Source organism: Oryzias latipes, chromosome 13 (genome assembly GCF_002234675.1).
Source record: "Oryzias latipes chromosome 13, ASM223467v1".
Taxonomy (NCBI): Eukaryota; Metazoa; Chordata; class Actinopteri; order Beloniformes; family Adrianichthyidae; genus Oryzias; species Oryzias latipes.
In genome coordinates, this window is record NC_019871.2 from 30,555,238 (window position 1) to 30,582,101 (window position 26,864).

Consider the following 26,864-nt stretch of genomic DNA (forward strand, 5'->3'; position numbering starts at 1 on the left):
ATCAGGGTGTTCAGTCAATCAGAAACTGGGCTGATTCAATCCAGCTAATCAGCATCTACTGAAGCAGGGTTGGCTGCAAAACAAGCAGGGCGGCAGCCCACGAGGACCGGGGTTGGCAACCCCTGCCCTAAAGTGTGCATGTGGGAGTCATTGTTTTTCCTGCTACAGCCTGGCAATCTGTCCAGGGTGTGCCCCGCCTTCGCCCAACAGTAGTTAGGACAGGCTCTGGCAACCCCCCAAAGGGATGTACTGCGTTAAGAAAACGGATGGATGCATCTGATTGTGTCTTAACTTCTGTGTGTTCAAAGCTTCTGTGTGTTTCTTTTTTGCAAATGCCTTTACTGCAGACACAAACAGTGAAAGAAGCCAAAAATGCCAACAGAGGATCTCTGCTGTTCCATCAGCAGCAGCAATCAGCACCTCTCAACCGCTGGAAAACGATCCCACCAACAAGAAAACTCACAGATTTCTGTATTCTTCCAGTTTTTTTCTCAGAGGGTTTAATGGGTCTCGTATCATGAGAATCATGGTAAATCAAGCAAATGTGAGCTGACACGGGTGTCCCTTTGCCTGTAGACGTTAACGATGATCCATGTTTACAAGTTCCACTCACGCTGAGCTGGATTTAAAAACGGGATATCAGAAAATCATTACAGAACTTTGTCTTCAGTGTCAAACACAAAAAAGTTTGCAGGTGGGGTTGTTGCTGGAAGAAAAAAAAAAGTAAATCTGATTTCACATCTTCATAAACAACATTAAGGACTCTTTTTGTCCCAGAAGTCCAGGAATCAAAGGTTTTTTCATTAAAGTTTTCATCAGATTTCTTTTCCACAACAATTTGCCAAAAATGAACTCGAATCTATTCATTCTAAAGACTGTGATAAGCCCTCTGTGCTTGGAACAGTAGAGTCCTCTCCTTGAGGGAAGTGAGGCTGGGCAGGGTCACCGCTTGTCACAAACATGCAGCAGAGTTACAAGCTTCATCTCCTGTGCAAAGGTCACGCTTCATCACATTCTGGCAGAAGCAGAACAAAAGCTACAAATGCTTTGCAATTACTGCATTTCAATTCTCTAAAGGCCCTGTCTCCTCATTTGTGAGCAGTGATGAGTTAGTGTCTGACCAAAACTCAACTAAATGACAAAAAGTCAAAGTGCTTTTGTGGTAGTGAGTGGAGCTGCATGTCTCAGCTTCAGCGCTGTGGGATAATGTGAACTTTAAACTCTTGCGGTCAGCTGACTCCAGATCAAACTGCAGCAGGGGCCCTGACTGAGCTGCTCTGTAAACACTGCACTCATGACAGTGGGATTCAGCCCAGGGCACAAACGGCAGGTTCAGGGATGAGAGGCAGACATGGATGTGAGCGGATGCTTTCTGAAACAGGTGGCTTTTCCGGTTCCACGACAGCTGCACTGTCAGGGCCCAACCAGCTCAGGAATGTTGCAGTGTGACTGGGTGTGTTGAGAGAAACCCGGAGAGGAGGGACAAAGATACGCAGTCATAAATCCAGTGATTACAGTTCAGCCACCGACAGTGCCCACAGTCCTGCCTTTTACAGCGCTCATCGATCCTGACGTCTGGCTGACCTCAGCTTTTGGACCTGCTTTCGTCCACAACTTTCCGTTCCAAAACATGGATTTGCTCCTGGATTACGGATAGTTAGGACAACAATCTCTGTATCAGCTTCCTCCAGATCAAGTCAATATTTCCAAAGTGAAACGGGGACAGGAGTCTTGTCATGTCTGTGATAGCTTTATTCCGGAGCAAGTGGGGACAGAAAGCACAGGAAGCCCCGAACAAGCAGCGGGTGACAGAGGTGGTCCAGAACAGTCGCAATGTAGATGATGAAGATGAAGACTCTGCTACCGGATTCAGCCGAGAGCCCATCCGCAGGAACTCGCGCTTCTACCGCTCCATGAGGAAGAAGAAGACGGCAGGCAACACCGAGCAGACTGACAGTAAGACTGTGCTGTTTGGTTTCAGCTGAGCCACATCAGCGCTGCTGTTTCATACTGATACTTCCAAAGGAAACTGCCATCAGACTGGTTGGTCAGGGAGAAACTGATTATGGAAGTGAGTGTGAGATTGCAGGGCATCACATGACTGTCAGCGGGGCTCACACACTCTGAGTGCTGTGTTCCCCCAGTCTCAGTGAATGCAACACAGCTTAGACTTTGGTCAGAATCAAGGCGTCAATACTTTAATACTTAACTAATCAAACATGACAAACATTAAATTACAGCCATTAAGACACTAAGAATGATAACCAGTTTCACTAATGAATCCCTTTTCATTTTATATTATAAAAAAACATCAAAGCACTTCTGTATATTGTTAAAAATAAAAGCTTTGATAAAGAATAATAAAATCAGAAATATCTTTATTGTCATTGTTGTACAATGAAGATTGTGATACCATAAAAAATGGCGTCGTTCTCCACGTGTTTTAAAGAATATATACTATTAAGGATTGAAATAATCTAAAATGTAAATGTAAACTATAAAAAAGAGCAAAAATATGTAAATTAAAAAACATGCATTGCACATGCATTCTATACATTGGACTTCCTTAACCAAACATTTCACAAGTATGGTAATCACACAGATGTCACAGTGTTTTTTTCTGTTTTCAATAGTCTGTATTTTGTTCAGCCGGTTGACTGTTTTAGGGGAAAAACACTGTTCTTTAGTCTGTTGGTGCAGGCCTTGTGAGATCTGAGGGAAGCAGCTGAAGCAGACGGTGGTTGGGATGGAGGGAGTCTTTGATGATGTTTTTGGCCCTACTAAGATGCTGGGGGCTGGTGATGTCCTCTAGGTGGGCAGGGTGGTGCCGGTGTTCTTCTGGGCCCAGTCAGTCACCTTGCGTACCTCGCTGGAATGAATAAAAGGATGGAAGGAGAGGGGCAGTCGTTGCTTTAGGTTGCAGATTAAAGACTTGATTCAGGGCTCTCCCAAGTCTTGGAGCTCTTCCACTGATCCCATGACGGCCATGTGAGTGAAACAATCAGAAGCAGGCCGTGAGGAGTAAAAGGAGCAGAGTGTGACATTAAAAGAGGATGTCTGAGGGCTTTCTCTGCTGCTGAGTGGAGGTGCAGATGGAACTGGAAGGCCCTGTCGCCTTTTGACATGTGCCAAACCAGGCTGTCACATCCAGAAAAAACACCTATTGTAAATCCTAAAAATAGATGAAAACATGCAACATTTTGCATGAATAGACCTAAATTGATTATTATTTCCAAGTATCTAAACAATTTAAAAAACAAAAAAGACAATGAGGTTGTGCAAGCACAACAAAGAAGCTACATATTAGCACAAAATTGCACCAATACTCAGCCATAGAACTATTCATAAAATACTATCACAAACATTGACTCTGACATCATCACATGCTTGGAAGAGAGTCAAAAGGAATTGACGCTTATCTAGTCCTTATGCTGGCACCTGAAACCCAAACATACAGCAGAACATTCTCCTTATTTTTCGATTTTGTTATTTTATCGTCTGACACCACACTGCAAATGCTCCAGTATAATCTAAGCTAAGATAAGATAAGATAAGATAAGATAAAGCTTTATTGTCATAGCTTGAAGACCCCTTTGTATTTATGCTTAAACTGTTTGCACCCTAGTTTAACACGACTGACCAATTTGCAAAATCCTTTTTAGTTGTGTGAACCGAAAGAGCTTTAAGGTTTTAATGGCCTCATTTAATTATTCAAGTTTTTTGAATTCTACCTAACAACAGACTGTTCCGGGTTTATACAAGATTACAAAGCAGTTTTACATTTACTAAATCAAAAACATGGATTAATTTAGAGTTCATGAATGATGAGTTGATTTGATCCAAGCATCCCATAAGCTTTACAATCAATTCTTATGGGCCTTTTTGTACATTGATTGAATTGATTGAAGTGAACCTTTGAGACAAATGTCTCCTGGTCTCTACACTAAAGTCAAAATATGGTCAAATCAATTAACATGATGGATGATGTGACTTCCAATCCAGTACATGGACCACCCTCAGCAGTATAGCAACACTTTTAGCCATCTAGTTTTGAGTGTCTTGGGTTTAACTAATTCTATCATTGACTAAAACTATTTGATTTCAATAATTCTTCACATATTTACATCAGTTGGAGTTTATTATCCCTCCTGTATTTTCTAAATAGCACAAATGTAGTCTAAATTTAGAGATACATTTATTAAATTACAGTTTTTCTGTACCTTGTCAATGTCTAGACTCTAGAGTAATCAGATTAAAATGTGGCTGTAATTTTCACCAGATCTCCTCATTGTTGTATTTTCTGCAAATAGTATAAAGTTCAAAATTCTAGATCATTCACATGTGAAATTGTTGTATAATACAAATAATTTATGACCCAAAACTGACTCCTGGGGATGGAGCATGCAATATCCAGCTTCACAAATTAATATTTGCCTGTCAAATAGTTTCTGACACATTTTAGAACAATTTCCCCTAATCACACCCCATTTTTATTTTTTTTTTCATTTTAAATGTTTCTTTCCCAGGACCATCATTTATGTAAAGTATGAGATGAGTCATGAGTACAAATGTTGCCTGCTAAATCAGGTCCACCCCTAAAAGAACTCTATTCAATGTATTCACGACATTTCCATTTGTTATTAAAGGCTTCTTGCTATCAGAAAAAACTAGACCAAATTCTCCATCCAGTCATTGAAGGTAGTATTACTGACGTTCTAGATGTGTCATCAGAATCAGAATCAGAATCCTTTAATTGTCATTGTACATGATGATACAATGAAACAGCAGCCTTGGAGTGATGAAGATAAATCAAATAAAATAGAAATACTGTTCTCACATCTCTAACAAAAACATTTACAATATGTACAGAAACAGTTAAATATTAAATATGTATGGAAAAAATAGAATGGAATGAGTTGATTTGCTATGAGCGCAGCATATAAATATTGTGTGTTATTGCACAGAATTCAAGATATTGCATCCATTTGTAGTAGTCCGTGATTCAGTATTTTTACAAAGTCAGAGTGGGGTGTAGTTTGTGGAAATGTGTGAATTCCGGATGGTGTATGCCTGTGGAAAAAAGCTGTTCCTTAGTCTGTTTGTCCTGGTTCTGATGGACCTGTGCCTTCTGCCAGAGGGCAGCAGATCAAATAACATGACATACTGTTTGAATTAAGATGTTTATTTGATTTCAACAAGACTTGTAATGTTTTGCACTCCTAGCAAATCATCCACAACTATTGACATTTTATCTGGAATCTCTTGTCTAAACCTGTTTTGTCCTGCATAAAGTGCTGCACCTTGTCCCAATTGTTTTCACAAACCACATCATGTTTCTCAAGATCAAAGTCCATGCCCCTGACATTGTTAATCCACGCTTCAGATAGTGCATTTATATTGTGAGAAATTACTAAGATAATGTTTTGTTTGAAGTAAATTAGCATATTAGTGTTAAAGGGAATTATGGATATTCTTCCTTAGTTGTAATCATGTTGTTGAACATTTCTCCTGTATCGTATTGGCACTTCTTAGTGTTCGTAAAAAAGTTATGGTTCAGGATCTACGTCATTCTAGAGGCTTAACAGTAGTAAGAAGCCGCTGGTTCAAATCCTAGCCGGGTACGCTCTGAGTGGAGTTTGCATGTGTAGGTTTTCTCAAGACACAACTGCAACAAATCTGGTTTTTCCATCTGCAACTGAAAGACATGTTTTCAGCCTCTAGCTGGGCACAGGCACTTCAGTTTCCTCCCACGTCCACAAACCATTAAAATCAGAGGTTCATTGGTGACTCTCACTGAAAGACAGCCAGAGTACCATAGGTTCCTTTGAGGAAAAGCGTTGTGTTGGCGAGAAGAAAATGCGCTTTCAAGCTAAGTGAACAAATGCTTACTTTGTCGTATCTCAAGGGCTGGATAAATTCATGACTTATTTGCAAGCAAGTAAATGTAATGCTCAAAGAATTCAATATAAATCGTCACTATGTTACAAATCATAAAAATTATGACAAATTACAGGCGAGGAGCCCAACAATAAGCTCCAAGAACTACAAGGAGGCTATGCTGCACAACAGATGTTGACAAAAATGGCTAAATCCAGTGAAGCTGTGACAGAAGCTAGCTATGTTGTGGCTTTGGAAATATTGTAAAAACAATGGATGCTGAAAGTAGCTGACATTGTCTGTCCAGAACAAAAGAAAGTCTGTCAAATGATACAATTACTAGACGAGTAGAAGATCTGGGCAGCAACCTCCGACAGCAACTGGGGAAACATCTGGAGGGCCTGGTTAACTGTACAAATGACACTTGGTCATTAAAGTTATTAAAAACAACTTAATCTGTTTATCTATTTTTTCACCAAAAATTGACCCCCAGTCTAGTCTTGAGTTCCTAATTTGGCCCTCTGCCACAAAAACTTTTGAGAACCCTGCTCTAAGTTGTTTTTGTGAGTGTGTAAGAGAGAATCTAGGTATGTATGATTGTCTGTCTCTAAGTGGCCCTGCAGTGAACTGACAAACTGTCCAGGTTGTCCGAAGGTTTTTAGGTACACTCTGGAAACCCATTGACCTTGAACTGCTTTAAGTGAGTACAGGGAACGGATGGATGGATATCATTCTTCAAGTTGATGTTCTGAGCATACATGTTCAACTCCAGCTCATTCTGCTCAGTGTTCCTCTTGAATTGGATCAGCCACAGCAGGATGTGTGGAGTTTTTGCTTACTGCCATGTAGCGATGTCATAGCTGAGTGACATTGTCAAAACAGAGACATCAATCTTCAACGTGCCTTAATGTTTGTTAATAGTTCTTTACTTGCTTCAGGGCTGGTTTCAGGGTGTCTTTCTTGCATTTTATCTCAATATAATGTTTGCAGTTTGCATCCAAATGTGCAAAGTGTCAAATTTTCGCAATGTTTGACTTAATATTTCAATTAGCAAAGTGCCAGAGTTTTTTATGCAGTGTGTGGATTTCACTGAGTTCAGCCCACATCTCTCTCTGTCACTCCACACAACACAATGTCTGCTGTGCAATCCTCAGAAATTAGACCTCTATTCCAGCCTAAAATCCCTGCAGCCGCAGCTGAGGTAATAACAAACCACAGAGTGGTGTCAGACTGCTGCATATTTTAAATGTAATGGGCTTTGTGCATTTGTCTAATGTGGCTTTACATTTTAAGCAGACACAAGTGCTGTCAATCAAGCCGTTTCTGGAAGCAGGACTGCATCTCCTGCCTGGGAGTACAAGGAACCCTGAATATTTTGGACACGTGTCCTAAAAAGTGAAGGTGGATGCTGTGTGGAGATTTCTCCTGTGGGTGCAGACGGAAGCTTTGACATACCATTTTACCCAAGGGGATTATTTTGAGAGCTCTTAATTGACTTTCGTTTGATAAACTGAGGTTGGATTGTATGTTTATTTCCTTCACATTTACAGTGGGTCATTTTTTGGAAACAAAAGGTTCAGCTGCTGCAGAACAGATAAAAATCACCTCTCCCTCAAAAGGCACCAATTCCTCCACAGTATGACCCCTCTCATTAATAAATGAGTCACAGCTGGGATTCAACACTAACACATGGTGACTGCTTCCATCCGAGCCTATAGGTGTTCAAAATGTGTTTTCTCCACCTATAAACATCTGTGGGACTTCAATTCTGGGCGATTCAGAGTTCAGAGTGGAGGTGAGACATCGCTGGTGTCTCCACAAGAAGAAGGAGGTTATTCCACTGTCAGTCTCAACAAAAAAGGCTGCAGAAAAGCTCTAATTGAATGAACACGATGTCCTTTATGAACAGTAAGCAGTTCTGGATCCACTGGAGACTCTTCAAGAGACTTCCTGATGAAAACTGAAAGGAGCGTTGAGATCGTCTTGATGGAACAAATGCGTAGCTAGTTTCTCTGCCTTGCGCTGCTATTTCTAATTTTAGTGATGTTACGCAGGAAGCCGTGTTAGAAAGTTGTTTGTGCGCCAGTGGCCCGGCACACCTTGGTGAGAGTGTTTTGCTTGGCTGCAGGCCAGCCTGCAGCTGAGCATCATCCTCAGTGACGTGTTTATTATGTGGAAGTTCAAAGAGCAAGACTCTAAAGCAGACAAGTGGGTGTGACAAAAGAACCACTAAGAACAGAGACAAGCTAAAGGGTCAGCAGAGACCAGAACCACAGAAAGAGAAAGTCCTTCAACAGGTCCAGAACTTCTCTGAAGACTGATCTGAACTTTGTCCAGAAACCTTGAAAGAATCTGAACATAATAGTGATCATGAGAACATTTTAAGGATTTTATTTATTTCTAATTTTAACCTTTTTTTGTTGACTTGAAGTTGAGTTATAGCAACTGGACATGAAATCTTCTTCCTTGAAATGTTTGAAAAGTCCAGTTGTTATGACTCAACTTCAAGACGTTACCTGCATGAATGAAAACCTTCACCGACGTTTTGGGTTGAGTTAATTGAAATTTGCTCATTCATAAAGTAGAATGACAATTTCTAACTTTTATCTTATTTCCTCAAATGAGTCTAAAACAAGCAAGAACGCCCCTTTAAAACCAAAGAAAACATTGAGCTGAACTCAAAAATTCATTCATGTTAAGAGAAAGTTTCTGTAGACACCCTTGAACTTAATTCATCTGAGTATCAGTGCTGATAAAATAACATTTGAAATGTGTTGTATGACAAATATTTTGTTAAAATGTCTTGTTAAATGTGACATTATTAAATGGTAAATGGCGTAGACTGTACTTGTACAGCGCATTTCTAGTTTCCTTAAAGGCCCAAAGCGCTTTACAGTCACAGAGCCATTCACATTCACACACTAAAAGGGGTAAAATGATCCTAATAAGGGTGAAAGGTAATCTTTATTTCTACAGTAGTGAGCAGCTGTCCCCTACTAGGTTCCTTTAGGTCAAACTCCTGTTGTGGGCCTAAGAGTCAGAGTCAGGTTTGCCCTATAACCACCTCAGTGTGAGCCTTGAGCTGCCCCTGCTTGTGAAAAAAAAAAGAAGCACGAACCAAGTGGTGAGACCTGCAGAACGAATGAGGGAGGAGATCTAAGAAATCTGCAAGCTCAAACATTTGTGATAGAACTGAGATTAAGCGCAGTAGCACTCTGGGGTTCATGAGTTTTGTTTTTACTAAACCTCCGTAAAGCTGAAAAACAGAGGAAAAGAATCCGTCCCAGTGAAAAAACAGGGCCTTTCACTATTTTCTGTATATATTTTTCTGCTCAAGTACCTAAAACAATCAGTAACAGCTCCTCTCCCCCCTTTTCCAGGTTCTGGAGTGGAGCACAGAGCAGAAACCTCCTCTAACCAGAGAGCCTCACTGCTGTCAGTGGATCGACAGTAAGTCTTTCTCTGAAAATGGACACGCACATAACCCACAACACTCCCATTCATGGTTTGTCTCTAAGAACATGCACCTTTAGGGACATGATGAAGCACTATGCTGCAGGTCTGCAGGATTTGTTCTTTTCAGAAGGAAAATATACATCACTGTTCTGCTGCTGCTGCTGCTATATTTATCTTTCAATTGGAGAAAGTTACAAAAAAAGAGTTATCTGGTTAGAGAAGAAGCTCCTGGAACAAACTATGAGGCAGAAACACAAAGCATTATCCGGAATGCCAGTAATCCTTCATGACGCTGCGATTGGGTAGCAGGGAAACAAAGGAGGCAGCAGCTGCTCCTTTACTGTTCTCCTAAATGAGTGCAGATCCTTTTGTTTCCTGTCTACTGTGAGTCAGAGGCCCAGAGCACATTTGAAGAATGCTGCAGAAATGCTGTCTGCCTGTTGGAAGAAAAGTGTTCATGGGAAACAAAACGTTCCGGGACTGCTTAGCGAGGCTCCTTGCAGCTCCAGCAGATTATCTAAAGAAAGCTCCTCATTTTGCAGGGAAATAGCTTGAAGCTGCAGAAACAAATGCTCAGCTCAACCTGTGCTACTCTGATATCTGCACTCCTGCATGCATGCAGCCCTGGTTGTAAAGCAGGATCAGTCTGCAGAAGGGGCTACAACATAGTATTTGCTGCACCCCCTGCCGTCCAACAACAGCTGGGTCAGACCCCCCCCCCCCCAAACCACCATAAAAACACACACCAAACAGAGTTCAGGAGACCCTGAGCTGCGCCCCCTGCTGGAGAAAAGAAATTGAACATTTTCTGCAGGTGAACTGCAAGCCAAGGGTGTGTAATCATTGTCAAGAAAGGGTCTCATAAAAAATGTGGTTCCACCTACAACTCCAATAATCAGGTAAAAAGCTGCGTCATACAGGCTAGGCAGACTAGCTCTGGTAAAAGTTTAAACTACAAAGATAAGTAGCAACAATTGCACAGACAATCGCAGTGTTTTTGCACCTAAAAAGACTGCTGCTTCAGGAATGGACAATAACTCACCTGAGTCTGCTGCCACAGTTCCTCTGAGCAAAGGAATCAGCTGTGTTGTTAGCACCCAGACTTTAGCTGGAGTTGGTCAGTCACTGCAGGGCATTATGTGTGTTTATGATTTGTCAATGTGATCTTTTCATTTGGGTTAAAATTTCAGAAAGTAAAAAAAATGCACAAATGAGAACATGAGAAAAGTGAACCCTCCGAATTGTGATTTAACACAAAAAACTGATGTGGTCCCTGATCTGAATATGCATGTAATGAAGGGTGAGATGCATGTATTGAGTGTTTTCATGTAGCACAAGTACTTTTCTCTTGTTTAACCTCAGAGCCAGCCCGCAGCATTCGCCGCGGCTTCATCATCTCAGAGCTCCGTTGCCAAGCAATGGTGAGACAAGAAGCAGGCAAGCTTCAAGCAACAGGGATGCTGTGGGCAGAACAGGAGGGGTGGGAGGAGAGACGAGGGTGGACAAGTCAGCTGCCTCCATCAGCCAGCGAGACTTCACAACAGACCTGCCTTCTTATCGGACGCACAACTTCCACAGCCCAGCATCTGATAAACTACCTGAGCAGAGAACTTCAGCCTTCACCGTCCAGAAGATTGAGCATAAAATGGACTTGCAACAGCCGTCCTCAAATGAAGCAGACCACCACAACCACAACCACAGGTCAGACTTAACTACATTTTAATAAACACATTCTGTTTTACAGCTAAACCGATAAAACTGTAAATATGTTCATTGAAACTAAAACATATAGGTTTTGGTTCTTCACTTTTGCACCGGAGACCTGAGGATGCAACAGAAGGACTGTAACAACCCAGTGTTTATACAAAAAGTGAAGGTTTTACATTTCAGCGAATCGTGAATTAAAAACTTAAAAATGTATGTATGTGTCTGTTTTCAGGTTGCTGAGGAATGGAGAGAGCCCTCAGACAGCGCTCCATGGTCTCAACATCATCAAAAGTGTTGGTGAGTAACCGCAACTCATTAATGCTGCCCACTCCCCCACTCCAACACGAGGCATGAAAATACTCTATGTAAAATCATGCGTCAAACGTGCTCATGAAAGCAGCTTTGAAACTGCTAAGAGGCTTCAACATTTTGTGACATTTCTGATTCCTGCTAACATCAGGAAGCTTGGTGACCATAGAACCACAGAACTAACAATAACTCTTAAAGTCCAGAGCAAGAATATGTTTGTGCCCCTCCTCCACCCTGTGCCTCTTGCTCTTATGTAACTCTGCCAAGCTCAACACCCACTAAACCAATCTGCAGTATATGACAGTGAAAGATTACACAACGAGCTTGATTTGTGCAGAAACACAGTATGTATTGCCAAACTTTCAGCCCACCTGAACCTTCATGAGATGCGAAAGTATGTAGATCTGCCTCCTCCTCATTTGTTGTGTGGCATTGCAATGCTGCAATTTTCTACAGGACCAGCATCTACTTTGCAATATGCTTCACAGGAAACAATTTTAGAAGATCTTCCGCTGTCATCCACCTGAAAAGCATCTGTGAGGGATCAAAGTTTCAGACCGCAATGTCAGATGCTTTGCTATGGAGCAGATGTAGTGCACAGGTAGTGATGGTCACTGCAGCAACACAAAAGCTCATGGTGGACACTATTAGCCATAGAGCCACTAGCTGAAGAAAGAGTTTTGTAAATCTTGATTACATTTTAGGACACTCTGTATATGGTTAAATACAAACTAGAACTTTTTGAAGTCCCAGAAAACAAAGAGTCAGTGATAACACTTTGTTCAGGCCTTAAGACTCAACCCTCAGAAAGATTCTAGATCACTTTGTGGGCTTAGGAAGGGAAGTCACTAACATGACATTAATACTTAAAGGACAGTTTAAGAAGTACAGTGCAGAATAGTACTGTATAGTATGGTGCAGTATGGTTGAGTAATGTATGGTACATGTAGTACGGAAATGCACAGTATAGTACTATGTTTTTCACTTTCAATACATCCTGTTTGGGGTTGCCACAGCGAGTCAGCTTTCATTGATTTGCACAGGTGGCAGAGAGTTTCTACGCTGGATGCCTTTCCTTACACAAGGCACAGGGAGATCCAGATAGGCACAAAAGGTTTTGCCTAAGAGAAGCGAACCCAGGTTTTGTGAGCGTAGGACTATTCTGTGTGACAGTCCTACTCCCAGCCATCTGAGTTTATGTATGCAGTAAAAAGACAGTATACAGCAGCATGGTCCAGTACAGTGCAGTACAACACAGTACTGAATAACATAGTAGTAGGTTTAGGGGCTGTCATCTGAAAGTTAGAAGACGTTTCACGTCTTCTAACTTTAAAAACTAAGTCTAACCAGGTCTAACCAGGTTTTGTCTGAGAGTATTGACTGGTTTGAGATGAACTGGGAATTTATGTTGTCTGAAAATCCTTTTTATATTTTCAGACAGGCCTGAGATATAAGGAATTGAAATACTGTTCCGTTTAGGCTCTTGTTCCTTCTTGTCTTGTTTTCTTGTATGTTGGGATCTGGTGAATGCCCAGTTGGGATATCCACAGGTTTGGAGGGCTTGGCGGATATGTTGCTCTTCTTTCTTCTCGCCGTCAGAGCTTGTGGGCACCTCCTGGGCTCTGTGGTGTAATGTCCTGATCATGGCTAGTTTGTGCTGTAAAGGGTGGTTTGAATCAAACAACAGGTACTGATCTGTGTAAGTAGGCTTCCTGTACACTTCAGCCTGGAGCTCTTTGTCATCTCCAATGATCACTGCACAGTCTAGAAAGGCTAGGGTGTTCTCCTTTGTGTCTTCCCTGGTGAACTTGATGTTCTTGTCAACTGCATTGATATGATCTGTGAAAGCCTCCACTTCCTGGATCTTGATCTTGACCCAAGTGTCGGCCACATATCTGAACTAGTGGCTTGGAGTAGTACCTGGGAACGAGTTCAAGGCTCTTCTCTCGACTTCTTCCATGTACAAGTTGGCCACAATGGGCGAGATTGGAGAGCCCATAGCATCTCTCTTTTACCAGCCAATTCAGAATTTACAAAGCCTTTTGGATAAGAGGTTTTCTAACTTTAAAAATTAAGTCCAGATGACAGCAATACTAGTATGATGGAATTAACCTGGATGAATGAGAGTCTTCATAGACACAGTACTGTATAGTACATTGTAAGTAGTCCAGTACAGCACAGTACAGTAGGGCATGATACAATTCTTTACAATCCAGTGTAATGAGGACCTCCAGCAGCTGATTTGAGAGTTCATCTCTTACTGCAAGGGTGTCAAACTAATTTTCACCAGGGGCCACATTAGCATGGTGGCTGTCCTAAAAGGGCCAGATATAACTTATACGTTTAACAAAATGTAATGATTAATAAATGTAACCACACATTAATGTCAAATACCTCATTATTTATTTATTATAATTGTTTAAAGTGACAATTGCAGTTGCATAGAAAACATATGTTTTCTTGTTACTCCAACATAAATCCTTTTAAAATTTTTCCGCTTATTAAAACCCCCATAACTCCATTAAAGAAGCATCAAACTGTCCAAGTGCATAAAGAATAATAACATAAAACTGAGCTAGGAAGAACATGTATTACATATGTAACATTTTACAAAAAAAGGCTGCACACAGCCTTGCATCCAACTGATGGTTTGATGACAACAATTTGTCTGCATACACACATACGACCTGCAAGCAGTAAATAATTACAACAGCAGCTACACTTAAATAATATGTAAAAAAAAATATTTTGAGAAATTAAAAACTTTTATGATCTCGCCAACAAGACACATGTGTCTTATTGGCTTGTTATTGCCCTCTCTGTGGTTAAAGGGTGGATTGTCCTTTAGGACTATTTACGCTGGGTAACTAATTACCAACCTAGGGCTTCAGGAGTCCCAGATTTAGGTTCATGACTCTGGGTAGGATGGAGATTGTTTAGGCCAAATGTTCTATCTTGAACAGTTAGCACAAATAATAATAGTGGAATAATCTAACAGATACACAATACAAGAAACTCCTAAATATGGTGACAAAATCAAAGAGACAGCCTTCTTTCCATTGCTGCTGAGTCATGAATCACTGAGTATGAATGTGCTCTTTCTGCTGAAGATAGAGAGACATGTGGGCAGATTAATTAATGGAGTGCTTTTGGACAGAAATCTTACAGACAGAAAGAAGTAATGTTAAAATGAGAATATGCTAATGAAGATGCCTACATAAGAAACTCATCGTTTTGTTTTCACACTTTAGCTTTCCTGTACCAGGAATACAGAGACACATCCAAGCAGCAGGAGATTGAGCAACGACGGCAGCAAGAGAATCTGTATCCGGGGTCTAAAGGGGAGACGGAGGCGGAAGCAAGTGCCGGCACATCCCAGCCGACACTGCAGCTCCAGCTGAGGAACAACACCCACTCACTGAGCTTGTGGCAGAACTTGGAAGCTGTGCAGAGCAGCGGCCTGCTCAGCCGTCTGTCACAAAATGAAATCAGAATGCAAGAGGTACACAAAGAAACATCCCACCTACCTGTCAAACGTGTTAGTGTTTTGGATCACTTTGCAGAGAAGCAGTGATTCAGCACCCAACCCAGGCTAATGGTACAAGACAGGAAAGATCACAGACAGAGCACATTCATGCTCAAAGACTGTGATCACAATTACAACCATATCAATGTTAAAGTGCCGTTAGCTGTCACACAGGTGTGTGAAATTTGTTCTCTGGATTTGGCCATCCCCTGCAGACCCAGCCACACTCTGGAACCATTCTGTGGTTTATCTCCCCAATTCTGCCTCCTAATGCTGAGATTGGGTTCCATTTTCAGAGTCTTTAGTATGACTCAGCAAGGATCTGAACTCACAACCTTCCAGTGTCAGGGTGGACACTCTACCGCAAGGCCACTGCGCTGGTTAGTTAGTTCAGTTAGTTCATGGGTTCAGAAGATCTGAAACGAACAACAGTGGTGACTTTTCACTACTTTCATAGTAAATGAGAAACTCCACAAAGCAAATCTTAATATTTTACTTGCTAAATGTCCAGAGTTTAGCTTTATATTGCCAAAAGTCTTTTAACTGGTAAATGATAGTACAATAGAAGTGCAAGGTTTTAAAAAGATTAAGTGAGTCCTTGTAGATTTTTAGGAAAACAGTTAGTTGTGAAAAATGTTAAATGCTCACTAAATGGTGGTCTGGTTTGAGTTCAGTCTGGGTTACAATTGAATTTTGTTTGTTTATAAAGGGCCAGGTTACAGCCAATGTTTCAGCCTAGCTGCAACACAAAAGGCAAGAAATATCTAATCTAGATAAATTATTTCAGCATGCCAGATCATTATAATTCAGTTCAGTTCAAATCCTAGGAAGAAACCAAACTATCTTACTTGTCTGCCATGCAAAAGACCACCAGATCACCTTGGAGGGGTTTTCCATGTGATATTTGTATTGAACAATCAATACAAATAGCTAACTTTGCCCTTGTAGCTTCTCACTAGCATAACGGATGTCACATAAGTATCTAACAACAGGCTTGCAGAAGACGTATCTAGAAAAACAGCCAAATGAAGGCCCTTGAGTCCTGGAACAGGAGAAGAAAATCACCACAGAACCAGATTCCTTAAAAACCACCACCTGCCACGACCAGTTGGGGCTGAGAAGGCAGCAAAGAGACAGACAAACACAAAAACTCTGACCCATCTGTTAAATGGCAAAGAGGATTTGTTCATAACAGCACCAGGGAGAAAACAGGAAAGACAAACTCAAAACCTTTGTAACATCTGTTTTAGGATAGAAATAACAAGTTGGTCATTGTAGTGGCAGAAAATCCAGAAATTTATGTTATAAAATAAAGAAACAGCCAATGAATATAGAGTTATTATAAAATATCAGTGGATTTGGACTAAGGCTGTCTGGATGTCTAGAACTAAAAGCGGTTGGTGTTCCTTAGAAAAATGCACTTTTTGGAGCTGTAATTTCTTTTTCAGAGAAAGTTTGTATGAGTATAATATTTGTATAAGTTGTTTCTATGAACTTCAGGAAGTTGTGGGGCATCATCACAACATTCTCAAATATCTTGTTTTGCTTCTCTCATTAGGCAATGTTTGAGCTAGTTACCTCGGAAGCTTCATACTACAAAAGTTTGGAAATCCTAGAGACACACTTCCTGCGTAACCCCCGCCTGATTAACACCCTCAGCCAGTCTGACACGCATTTCCTGTTCTCAAACATTGAGGAAGTAATGGAAGCCAGTGAAAGGTAGGAAGAACTTGTGCTGAAAAAGTTTATCGTTGGCCTAAATCTGATGGGATTACAGGACGCTCTTCCATGCTTTCAGGTTCCTGATGGATTTGGAGCACCGCATTGAGGAGGCAATTCTGATTTCGGATGTGTGTGACATTGTTTTTCACCACGCAGAAAAGCACTTCAAAGTCTTCATCACCTATGTCATCAACCAGGTGTACCAGGAGAAGACCTACAGGCGCATTTTGTGAGTAGTTGAATGCAGGTGTTTCACTCCAGGTTTATCGGCATGAACATTTATACATCAGAGAAAAGTACAGCAGGTGTCAATTATTACTTTTTCACATTAAGTGTGAGTTCTTGAGCAAGACCTTTCACGCCAATTCCAAACCTGGTAGCCACAGTGTGCTGGTCCCCAGCCTGGATAAAATACAGGGTTGTGTCAGGAAGGGCATCCGGCGTAAAACTCTGCCAAACTAAATGTGGAAATTAGTGAAAGCTGATTCGCTGTGGAAATATCCCCAAGAGGATATGCAGAAAGGTGAACAAAAAAACATAATTTAAATGAGATATATATATATATATATATATATATATATATATATATATATATATATATATATATATATATATATATATATATATATATATATATATATATATATATATATATAATAAAAAATAATGGGACTGTGCGCAATCTGAATCCAATGTTATCCTGGTAAACATCTGCATGAAGCAAAGAAAGCTTCATAACAATTGTGAGGATAGTTTTCTGCCTCTATTGCCCCTCCCTTTAGATCAGAGGGACAATTAAATGAATCCTATGTTAGTGAAGGGCAGCATTTCTCACATTATGTGTTCTCTCTTTGTTGGTATGCTCTCTTTTAACCCCTTCATGTTGTCTGTCGCAATTTGCAATGTACCAATAAATCCAGGACTCCACTAAATTAAACATCACTTTAAACAGAAAAAAAACTGAAGAATAGTTTTTGATAGAGTTGGAAATAAAGTCAGGCATGAAGGAGTTCACCTTTTTTTTTAAACCTGATACTGCAGCTCTTTCAGACATTCCAACTGCATTTATTGGAAAACAATGTGCCATCTTTTATTAAGTTGATTTCTTTTTTTATAAAGCAGCATCTGCTTGCATTTTTTGCCTTTATTTTACTTTTCTCTGTTGTTCCAAATTGACCGTGGGAGACTCCAGACTGAACTCCTTACTGTGGGAGATCATCAAAACACCAGTTAAGATTAGATAAAAGATGAAACATCGAAAATTCAAATCTTTCCTTTTCCTCTTCTTGGATCTTTGGTGCACTGAAGACTAAACACAAGTGCCTGAAATGATTTATACCATTGTTTTCTTTCCAGAGAGGAAAATCAGGCTTTTCGGGAGACCATGGCTGAATTGGAAAAACATTCTTGTGTTAGGGGTCTGTCTTTTACCTCCTTCCTCATCCTCCCTTTTCAAAGAATCACACGACTGAAGCTCCTTGTGCAGGTACAGGCTTCTCCATCAAACATAAAAAGCTTCTATTTGAATTTGGAGAAAACACTGGTTCATTGAGAGAGCTCATCAACATCTGCGTGTTTGTGCAGAACATCCTGAAGACAGCAGAGGAACACTCAGAGAGGGAGACAAATGCCATCAAAGCCCATCAACAGCTGGAGCAGGTGAGTGGCGCTGAAGGGTTTCAGGGACAGCTTCTTTGGTAGAATGAAATTGTTTGTGAATAATTTTGTTTAACAAGATGATTTGACATGTTTTAAAATATGGAGGCAGCTGCTGTTGAACAAACCGAAGGAACAGTTTAGGGGGGGGAAGAGATCCTAGACTGACTTTAAGTTCACTCACTGACCGATTTCTGGTTTCACTGCAACTGCTGCGGTCATCTCAGCTCTGTGAACCTCTGTGCTGCCATTAGTGGTGACAGTTTGAACTGTGTCCTTCTCAGATTGTGCAGGAGTGTAACGAGGGCGTGCGAAAAATGAGTCGCACAGAGGAACTGATCAGCATCGAGAAAACCCTGGAGTTTAAAACCAAGGTAAAGGAAGCTAGTGTGAGAGACTCTTCTGTCATCCACAACAATATGCAAAGCAAACATTTCAAAAGGAAATTGTGATTTTCCAGAGACACTCGGCCTCAGAGACTCATGAAAACAATTGGACTTGTACTGTCTATCAGGTTCAACCACATCAAAGAAGCCTCCAGCATTTGAAACCAGTTTCTCTGTAGTCAATATCATGGTGTTGCTCATAAGGAAACATTCTCACAGTGTGCAGACACCGCAGCAACACAAAAGGAACACAACCAGCAATAAAACACGTCAGAAATCAGTCATCATTAACACAAACATAACCCGTCACCATCTTTTTTCTCAGAGTTTGTTGTGGCACCTCAGTCCCTTCCAGGATCAATGATAACTTTCCACAAATGTTCAGCATAAAACATGTTGAGTTTGCTTCTGCCTTTTGATGGTGATTTAGGTACAATTTCACATCTTGCAACATTACCTTTAGGTAAAGAAGAGAAATTATTCATTCTACACTTGAATCTATTTCTCTTATTTAACTGCTTCAAACAAACAGTCTCAGGGAGATTGGATTTTATGCTATTGTATTCCTAAACTCTTGTAGAGAACATTATGACACATTGCACAACAGTTAACTTGAATCTTCCCAATCGATTGCACTGATAGAAGGGTCAATGACTAAATGTTTTGCCAGTTTTTTCATAAAACAAACTATTCCATGTGAGAGAAACCTTTTCCCTCGAGTAATTGACTTGAACCAAATTTGAAGCTGATATAAAAGTTTAAAGATCGTCATGATTTAAAATAAAAATGTAGTTTATCTGTGTGAAGTATGAATAATTCTTCTAACAAAAGCATGCAATTGAGAGAATTAACAGAAACAGTCATACAAAGGGCTTCCGCCTCACATTTTTCACATAATCAAGAATAAATCATTTGTGTTAATAATGAAACCAAAGGAGTTTTGACTGGTTACACTGGTCTAAGCAGCTTTTATGAGCAGCACACTAATGACCTGAAACTGTTTGTGTAGAGAAGACTGAGTAGGTGTGTGTCTCTGATGCATGTGTGTTTCCCCAGTCTGTGCCCATCATCTCACACTCGCGCTGGCTGCTCAAAAAGGGTGAAGTGCAGCTCATGTGTGGACCAAAGAGCACCAAGACCATGAGGAGCAGAAAGCTCCACCAGCCCATCTGCCTGTTCCTTTTCAACAACCTGCTGCTGATCACCAAGCGCAGGTTAGCTTCCAACGAGGACAACTGACCTGAGTGTTTGTGTTGGAGGATTGAGAACACTTTTTTGAGAAATAAACCACAGAAATTATGAGATTTTATTTGGCTGAACATATAACCAAGAAGAAGATGTGGCAACCAAATCACATTTGGAGTACCACAGGGGGCAGTGCTCGACCTGCTGTTGTTTCTTATGTCTATAAATGTTGATTTTATTGAATATAAATGACAATACCAATTTATTTTGGTGATCAACAACTTCGGTTTGTTCAGACAAGATCTCGGTGCATTTGTGCACTGGAGACACATTTAAATGTTAAAAAAATAGCTTATTGGTCTTAAATTCTCTGAGTTTAAAGAAAACTAATACATTGATCAACTACAAATCAGAATGCAATTATGAGAATGATGAAATTAAACAATTTATTCAGGAGTTGTTCTAGAAATCACTGTTGAACATCAAATGCTGCCGCTGCTGATAATATAAAAATTTGTGTGGCTGTCCTTCGTGTGTCAAAGTTGACTGTCTTGAGTTTGAAGATTAAAAATGACAGGCTCTCATGTGGGCTGCTAGCCCAGCACGGGATCTGCAGAAACGATCACATCTCAAGCATTTGAAATGGGTTGAAGTTGTTACGGAGTGACGCCAGTGATGTGCCCGTTGGTATTCATGTTGGCGTTGGTCTTCAACGGTTGTCATGACTTTCTTTAAAGTTTCACGGCAATTGGATTTTTGTGGGGCTTCTTCTTCCCAGTTGTAGTGTGGGATGCCTGCTCTCTTCATGTGTCGCTTTAGCACATCTTTATAACGTAGTTTCTGTCCTCCTTTGTCCTTGAGAAAGTTCAGAGTAGAAAACTGCTTTGGGCAATCTATTGTTGGGCATCCGACATACGTGCCCTGCCCATCAAAGTTGTGACGATGTTATTAGGGCGTCAACACCAACTGTGTTGGCATGTCTCAAAACCTCAACATCTGGAATACGGTCTTGCCACTTGATGTTGAGAATGAAGCGAAGGTGGCGGAGCTGAAGTCTTGTTAGAGCCTTGATGTGTCCGCGGTAGAGAGTGGTACACTCGATGGAGTATAGCAAACAGGGGATGACTGCGGCTGCATGTACCTTCACTTTACTGTATAGTGCTGTTGCTTACCTTTCGGCATATCCATTCATGAGTCGCCACAGGGATTGCCACAGGTGGTTTTAGCAAGCCCAGGGAAAAGCACAGGGGGTCCCATGCTTGGGGCTCCTTGTGCCTAAACAGTTAATAAGTAGCACAAAACTGTAATATAGTGTCAACAATTTGATAAACAAACCTAAATGCTTCACACGAATAATTCACAAATATTCATCACAAATAATTGTTTTACTCCTAAAAAAACATCAAAGCCAACTTTGTTGTTTAAAATAGAGGTAAAAATTACAGTAGAAACCAAACGAGATTAAGCTGGAACATAAACCTGCATCTTGATCATTTTAGTGAAAAAACAAAAACAAAAAAACAATGCAGCTGAATTTTTAAACAGAAAAGAAGGAAGTTTTACAAAATAAACATAAAAATTGTGACTCCGGGGTTAATTATTGGTGTACTGTTATCTAAACCTGTATTTTTAAACGGAAATACCTAAGATTATTCCACGTGGTCTGAATATACGACTTTTGTGCAAATAGTTTCAGTCTAATGCTGTTTACTCTCTTTGTGTACAAACATTCAAATTTGAATGAGTGATCTGAAGCCCACTAGTTTGCTGTGAGAGACAGTCAGGTGTGCCATGGGAAATATTTCAGTTTCACCTCCAGGATATCAGCTTTGTGTTCATCCAAACAGGACCAGGTATAACACAGAGTAGTTAGGAATATGAAAGATCAGAAAATACATTTTTCATTGCGTTTATTTGATTCAAGACACTGATCAGAATGACCAGAAATTCCAGTATTGTATCTGGTGAGGTACTGGTAACCAATGAAGCTGCTGGAAGACGGGTGTAATGTGGTGAATGGAGGGAGTTTGGGTTTTGGGTTATTATTCGAGCAGCTGAGTTTTGAACCAGTTGAAGCTTACAGAGAGTTTTTTGAGGAAGTCCAGAAAGAAGGGAGTTAAAGTAATCGATACGGGAGGTGATGAGACTGTGGACTAGGACAGCAGTGGAGTGAGGGGTGAGAGAGGGACGGAGACGACGAATGTTACTAAGATGTTATTGATGTGGGCAGTCAATGAGAGAGTGCTGTCGAGGATGACACCCAGACTCTAAACCTGAGGGGAGGGAAATATGGAGGAATTACCAATTAACAATTACCTGGGCAAACTTTAACGTTTTCCTGTTGAAATGTATTATTGAAAATGATTTCAACTATTAGAAAAAAACGGCTGCAACTTCCAGCTTTTTGTGTCTCAATTGTTATAAAAAATGCTGTGGATGGACTGCACATCAATACAGAGTTTCTTTTTTTACATTTAACCCATGTGCTATCTTAGATGACCCCACCCTTACATTGACGTGTTCTCCCTACCATGACAAAGGTGGATAAAGGTGGAAAGATTTCATGTAATCCATGGACACCAATGAAGATCACAAATCATTGAAGAAAAAAGGTTTAGAACACTGTCTAGTGGGTCTAGATGACCCAACTCCCAACGTTAAAGTGCCTAGGATAGCACAAGGGTTACGGTTGTTAGTGTGCTTTGGGATTTTTGTCAAGGAAAAAGTGGACCTTGACTAAAAAAAGGTTGACTGCTCTAAAGGACTCACTTTGGGAAGATGAAGCTCACACATTCAGTGAGGACACAAAAATTCAAGCTTTGAAACAACAGTTAACTACACACACGTCTATGTTTTGACCCTTTTTCCTAGGACTCACCAAAGTCCAGTTTCCTGCCTTATGCTATGAGCGCATCTTATGCTCATTTTACAATTGACGAGTCCACGAGTTCCGAAATAAAAAGTCACTAAAAACACATTTACACAGACATCACTGACAGACCACAGTATGGCTGAGGAATAATTAAATACAAAATTAAACGACAAAAATGTGTTTAGAAAAAGGGGACTTTGGGTTTAAGGAACAAATAAGGTAAGGTTTTCCCCTTTAATCCTGTGTTTGGTGAGCAATGAAGTCACATGTCCTATTTACCTAATCTAATTACATGATTAGATTCTTATGACGATTGTCATTGATCGTCGTTGTTGGAGAATGGCTTGATGAAAAATTCCAGAAGCTCAAAACAACAAAGCAAAACCCAGCAGCACAACATGGAAAAAGGGTGGAGACAAGGTGACAAACAGAAAAATACAGAAAAACGTGGACATGGATGTAGCTGGTACTAGCTAACGAAAGCAAAAACAGCTGCTTGTTTGGAAAATTTAAATCCGGTGGGGTGTAAGGTGAAGAGGAAAGAAACAAACCCCAGAACAAACCATGTCCCAAGACGAGGAAACTAAAATTAAAAGGCACTAATCTGCATGGTTTCCTCCAAATCTGTGTCAGTGCATTCTTTACGATTAGCAGCAAAACGTGAATGTTTTTAATAATTGTTGTGTCCATGAAACAGGCAGCACTGTTAAACTGTTGAACTCGACTTTTGTAAAGCTAATCTAGAGTCTAAGACCACATTTAAATCATGTGAATGCTCAAATGATTAATTCATCAAATTTGTTAACAGTGGGGACAAGTTCCAGGTTCTTGACTCATGTACACGGGCCATGCTGAGGACTGAAGATCTGGAAGACCAGGGTCAACAGCTGGCCTTTGTCTTCAACCTGAAGATGCTGGAGAACCAGGAGGACCGGACTGTCACCTACATGATCAAGACCTCCAGCATGTGAGTCTCAGTGTAGAACACTGCAGGAAAAGCCTTCTGGTTTAGTAGTAGATTTAAACGAATCTACTGCTCAATCTCAACTGGACGCTAAAACCAAAATCAATTGTTCAAGTGTAGCTTTAATAGGTAAAAAATCAACTTCTATGAAACAATTTTAACATTTTCAGTCAATGTTTTTCATGTTGGCCATTCTGAACTCTGGCTTAGAAGTAGAAGTAACTAAAAACTTTGCCACAAGCTCCATTGACACCAGAATGAAAAGATCATGTGCTGCCATCAACTGTTGGTTATTTAGTGTTGTTTCAAACAAAAACACAGAAGTATGAGTGGAAAGAAAAGGAGTGGTTTGGACAGTCTGAGAACTCAGAACTGAAAAGAACGGGGAAATTACTTTCATGTGTCAGTTTTCATCTTAGTATATCAGACTTGGATTTTTTTTTTGTCTACAGTCCTCCACACATTTCAGGTATTTTGCAAAAACTAAATTGAAAACATTTTTTTTTGTAAACTGACTTTTTCAAGGGAGGCGTTTTCTTTTGTTGTCTTCCTGGGTGTATTCTGGCCTCCCAAGAAGCTATTTTGAGACATCCAGAAACTCTTCTAAATGCTATTTGTAATTACTTGCCTGTGGTGGCAGCCTATGAGGTCATCAGCTTTACCTGTTAGCAGAAAGAATGCTTTTGATCATGACTGAATCTTTTCCCAAGATATTTGTTGGCATGTGAGGCTGCCTGTGTTACAGTGAAGCAGAGGTTCACCCATTGGTCTTGCATAACTAATACCAGCATTCATCTGACAGGAGCGATAAGCTGCGATGGATCTGCGCACTTACCCCTAACAGGCGCACACGCTTCACGTCTGCAGGTCCTCAGCATGCAGGTGAGAGGCCTGTCCACACTGCACAGTTCTGCTGATGTATGCAGGCAGAAACTCAGGATGTGTGCATGCTCAGACTCTCCACAGGTCCAGTGTATTCAGTCATACACCGCTCAAGAGTCGGATGAGATCTCCATTGAGATGGCGGATGTTTTAAACCTTCTCGAGAGAACCAAAGATGGTGCGTGCAGCAGTTTTTGCTCCTGAGGATTGGCTCAGCTGTGGATCTCATTATCCTTTGTGTTGTAGGCTGGATGATGGGTGAAAGACTCCACGATGGAGAAAAAGGCTGGTTCCCCAGTCGAGTTGTCGAGGAGATACACAGCAAAGAGGTGCGAGCTCAGAACCTGAGGGAGGCTTATAGAGTCCAGCAGGCCCATGATAGCGGAGGAGGCCCTCAGGTGGGGACCAAGAGCGGCATAAGAGCAGGAAGACGAGTGGGAAAGAACCCGGACTTCTCTAGCCGCTGGAGTGTAAATGCTGGGGACAGCAATGAAGGAACACAGTGAATGACAGTCACCTTAAGAAGCACTAAGAGAAGCATCAAATGGACTCATGTCACCTCCCTCCCTCCGTGACATCCTTATTCTCTGCACTGAAGGGTTAAAACCCTCATTTTGTGTGCACCTTCTCACACAGACCTGTGAATGTTTGTACAGAACTATTTGTGTGCATGCAGTCTGTTGTGTAACCCTGAACCCTACAGGCATGGAGGATTGTGTTGTTGAAACACCTGACAACTATGGAGGACTGTCAGACCACAGATCCATCCACATCCTGTAGCACACCACAAGAGGACGCACAACACTCATAAACTGATGCACAACGCCAATAAACTGATGCATAATGTTCAGAGAGACACAAACTGAGGCACATCGCTCACAAACTGATGCATAATGTTCACAGAGTTGCACAGTACTCAGAGGAGCAGCTGCTTAACAGCAGCACTGTGAAAGTTAAAGAAATCATTGTGTAATGAAGGACAAAACTAAAAATTTTCTTTTGCTCTGTAAAGAATTCAATTTTATTACTCGGGCCTCTGCTCTGCTTTTGGTTCTGACCCAGATTTGGTAATAAAGAATCAAGCTGCTTCTGCAGCTGAAAGCAGAGACGAAGACTGTGATGAAGATACATGACGAAACAGAGCAGTTTATTTTCCTGCCTCCTTTTGAGTGTGAGCATGTGACTGCTCTGAAATCCATCCTTCAATGAGTAGAACCAGAGATGGAGAATGCCCACGACAGCAGCCAGTTTGCTCAATTTGCAGATCTTTTCATGCTACAGCAGATCATCAGATCAGCTCATTGAAGCATTTTTTCTTTAAGCTTCCTGGAAGATTTTCCACAGTTTTCTTCAGCAATGCAGCTTCTTCTTTTTTTAAGAATAAAAGTAAAGGCTGGAACAGGATCTGTGCACACCCATCAAGGTTGTTCACAAGTCAAGCAGAGAGGCGGAGTCAGTGACAGTTTTTGTGAGGTACATGCAATAAACCCACAAGCTGTAAAATGATTGAAACACGACTTCATCACATGAGGCGCTGCTCTCCTCACTCCTGGAAGACTCTGAGCTTTAGATCCAGTGTTTGGACATTTTTTCAGACTAAAACGATGTGAAGCAGTTTGGCCGTCAATCTTCTGTCTGTGGACTGAGGTTTTGTGGGGGTTTTCCCTGTGCTGACATGCCGAGCTTTTGTAAAAAACAGTGAAAAAAGAGACACAGAGCACCTCGGCCCCATCATTCAGACAGGAACCAGTGCAGCCGAAGTTCGTTCTGACAAAAAAGGTTGACCTGAGCAGGAACATGATATTTAAGCTAAATGTTAAGTTGGCTGAAAAGACTAGTGATTTTGAAATTTGCTGAAACACTTGGCACTGCAATTTTGTAAGGACTAAATGCTAAATTGGCTAAAAAAAACTGGAATTTGGATGGGGATTTGTTAATGTAAAAGCTTGTCTGATCAAAACAATAATGTTTCTGTTTGGACAAATATTTGGTGGGAAAATTAGACTAAAGAGTCATCCTTCTCCTTGCTCCATATGGAGTTCAAACCTAAAAACCTTTATATTATTCTTTTATTCCCTTTTGCTTTTCATGAAAAACAGAAAATTTGACCTTATTAGAATGATCTGAAATGAAAGTAACTATCCCAATTATAAATATGTATGTTGTTTTTTTGCCTTTTGTGTAGCGCTTAGGGACAACCTTGCATGTGAACTGGCGCTTTATAAATAAAATGAATTGAAAAGAGCTAAACGGTTTAGAACTTACACACTAGCTGAGATTCATTTAAAACATTTCATATAAAAACATTCCTGCAGTCAAAAA

The 26,864-nt window shown here is 40.7% G+C and overlaps 1 protein-coding gene across 2 annotated transcripts; it reads left to right on the top strand.

Annotated features, from left to right (window-relative positions):
- Window positions 1-1,331: 1,331 nt before the first annotated feature.
- Window positions 1,332-26,864, top strand: ngef (neuronal guanine nucleotide exchange factor). 2 transcript variants are annotated; one of them, XM_023961608.1, is made up of 15 exons: window positions 1,332-1,956; window positions 9,258-9,327; window positions 10,696-11,034; window positions 11,273-11,337; window positions 14,601-14,851; window positions 16,434-16,594; window positions 16,674-16,826; window positions 17,954-18,083; window positions 18,182-18,256; window positions 18,538-18,627; window positions 19,696-19,853; window positions 23,505-23,663; window positions 24,463-24,542; window positions 24,616-24,720; window positions 24,789-26,864. In XM_023961608.1, the coding sequence occupies exons 1-15, from the start codon at window positions 1,737-1,739 to the stop codon at window positions 25,046-25,048; spliced, it is 2,316 nt and encodes a 771-aa protein (XP_023817376.1). In that variant the 5' UTR covers window positions 1,332-1,736; the 3' UTR covers window positions 25,049-26,864. The 2 variants fall into 2 exon arrangements, with proteins under 2 accessions (XP_023817376.1, XP_023817377.1); XM_023961609.1 differs by having other exon boundaries at window positions 10,696-11,025; window positions 11,270-11,337.

Excerpts from the sequence above, each read along its gene's own strand:
- ngef (XM_023961608.1), top strand. The coding sequence starts at position 1,737 with ATGTCTGTGATAGCTTTATTCCGGAGCAAGTGGGGACAGAAAGCACAG. Across the intron at positions 1,957-9,257 it reads CAACACCGAGCAGACTGACA|GTTCTGGAGTGGAGCACAGA; the intron begins GTAAGACTGTGC and ends CCCCTTTTCCAG. Across the intron at positions 24,721-24,788 it reads TCTCGAGAGAACCAAAGATG|GCTGGATGATGGGTGAAAGA; the intron begins GTGCGTGCAGCA and ends TTTGTGTTGTAG.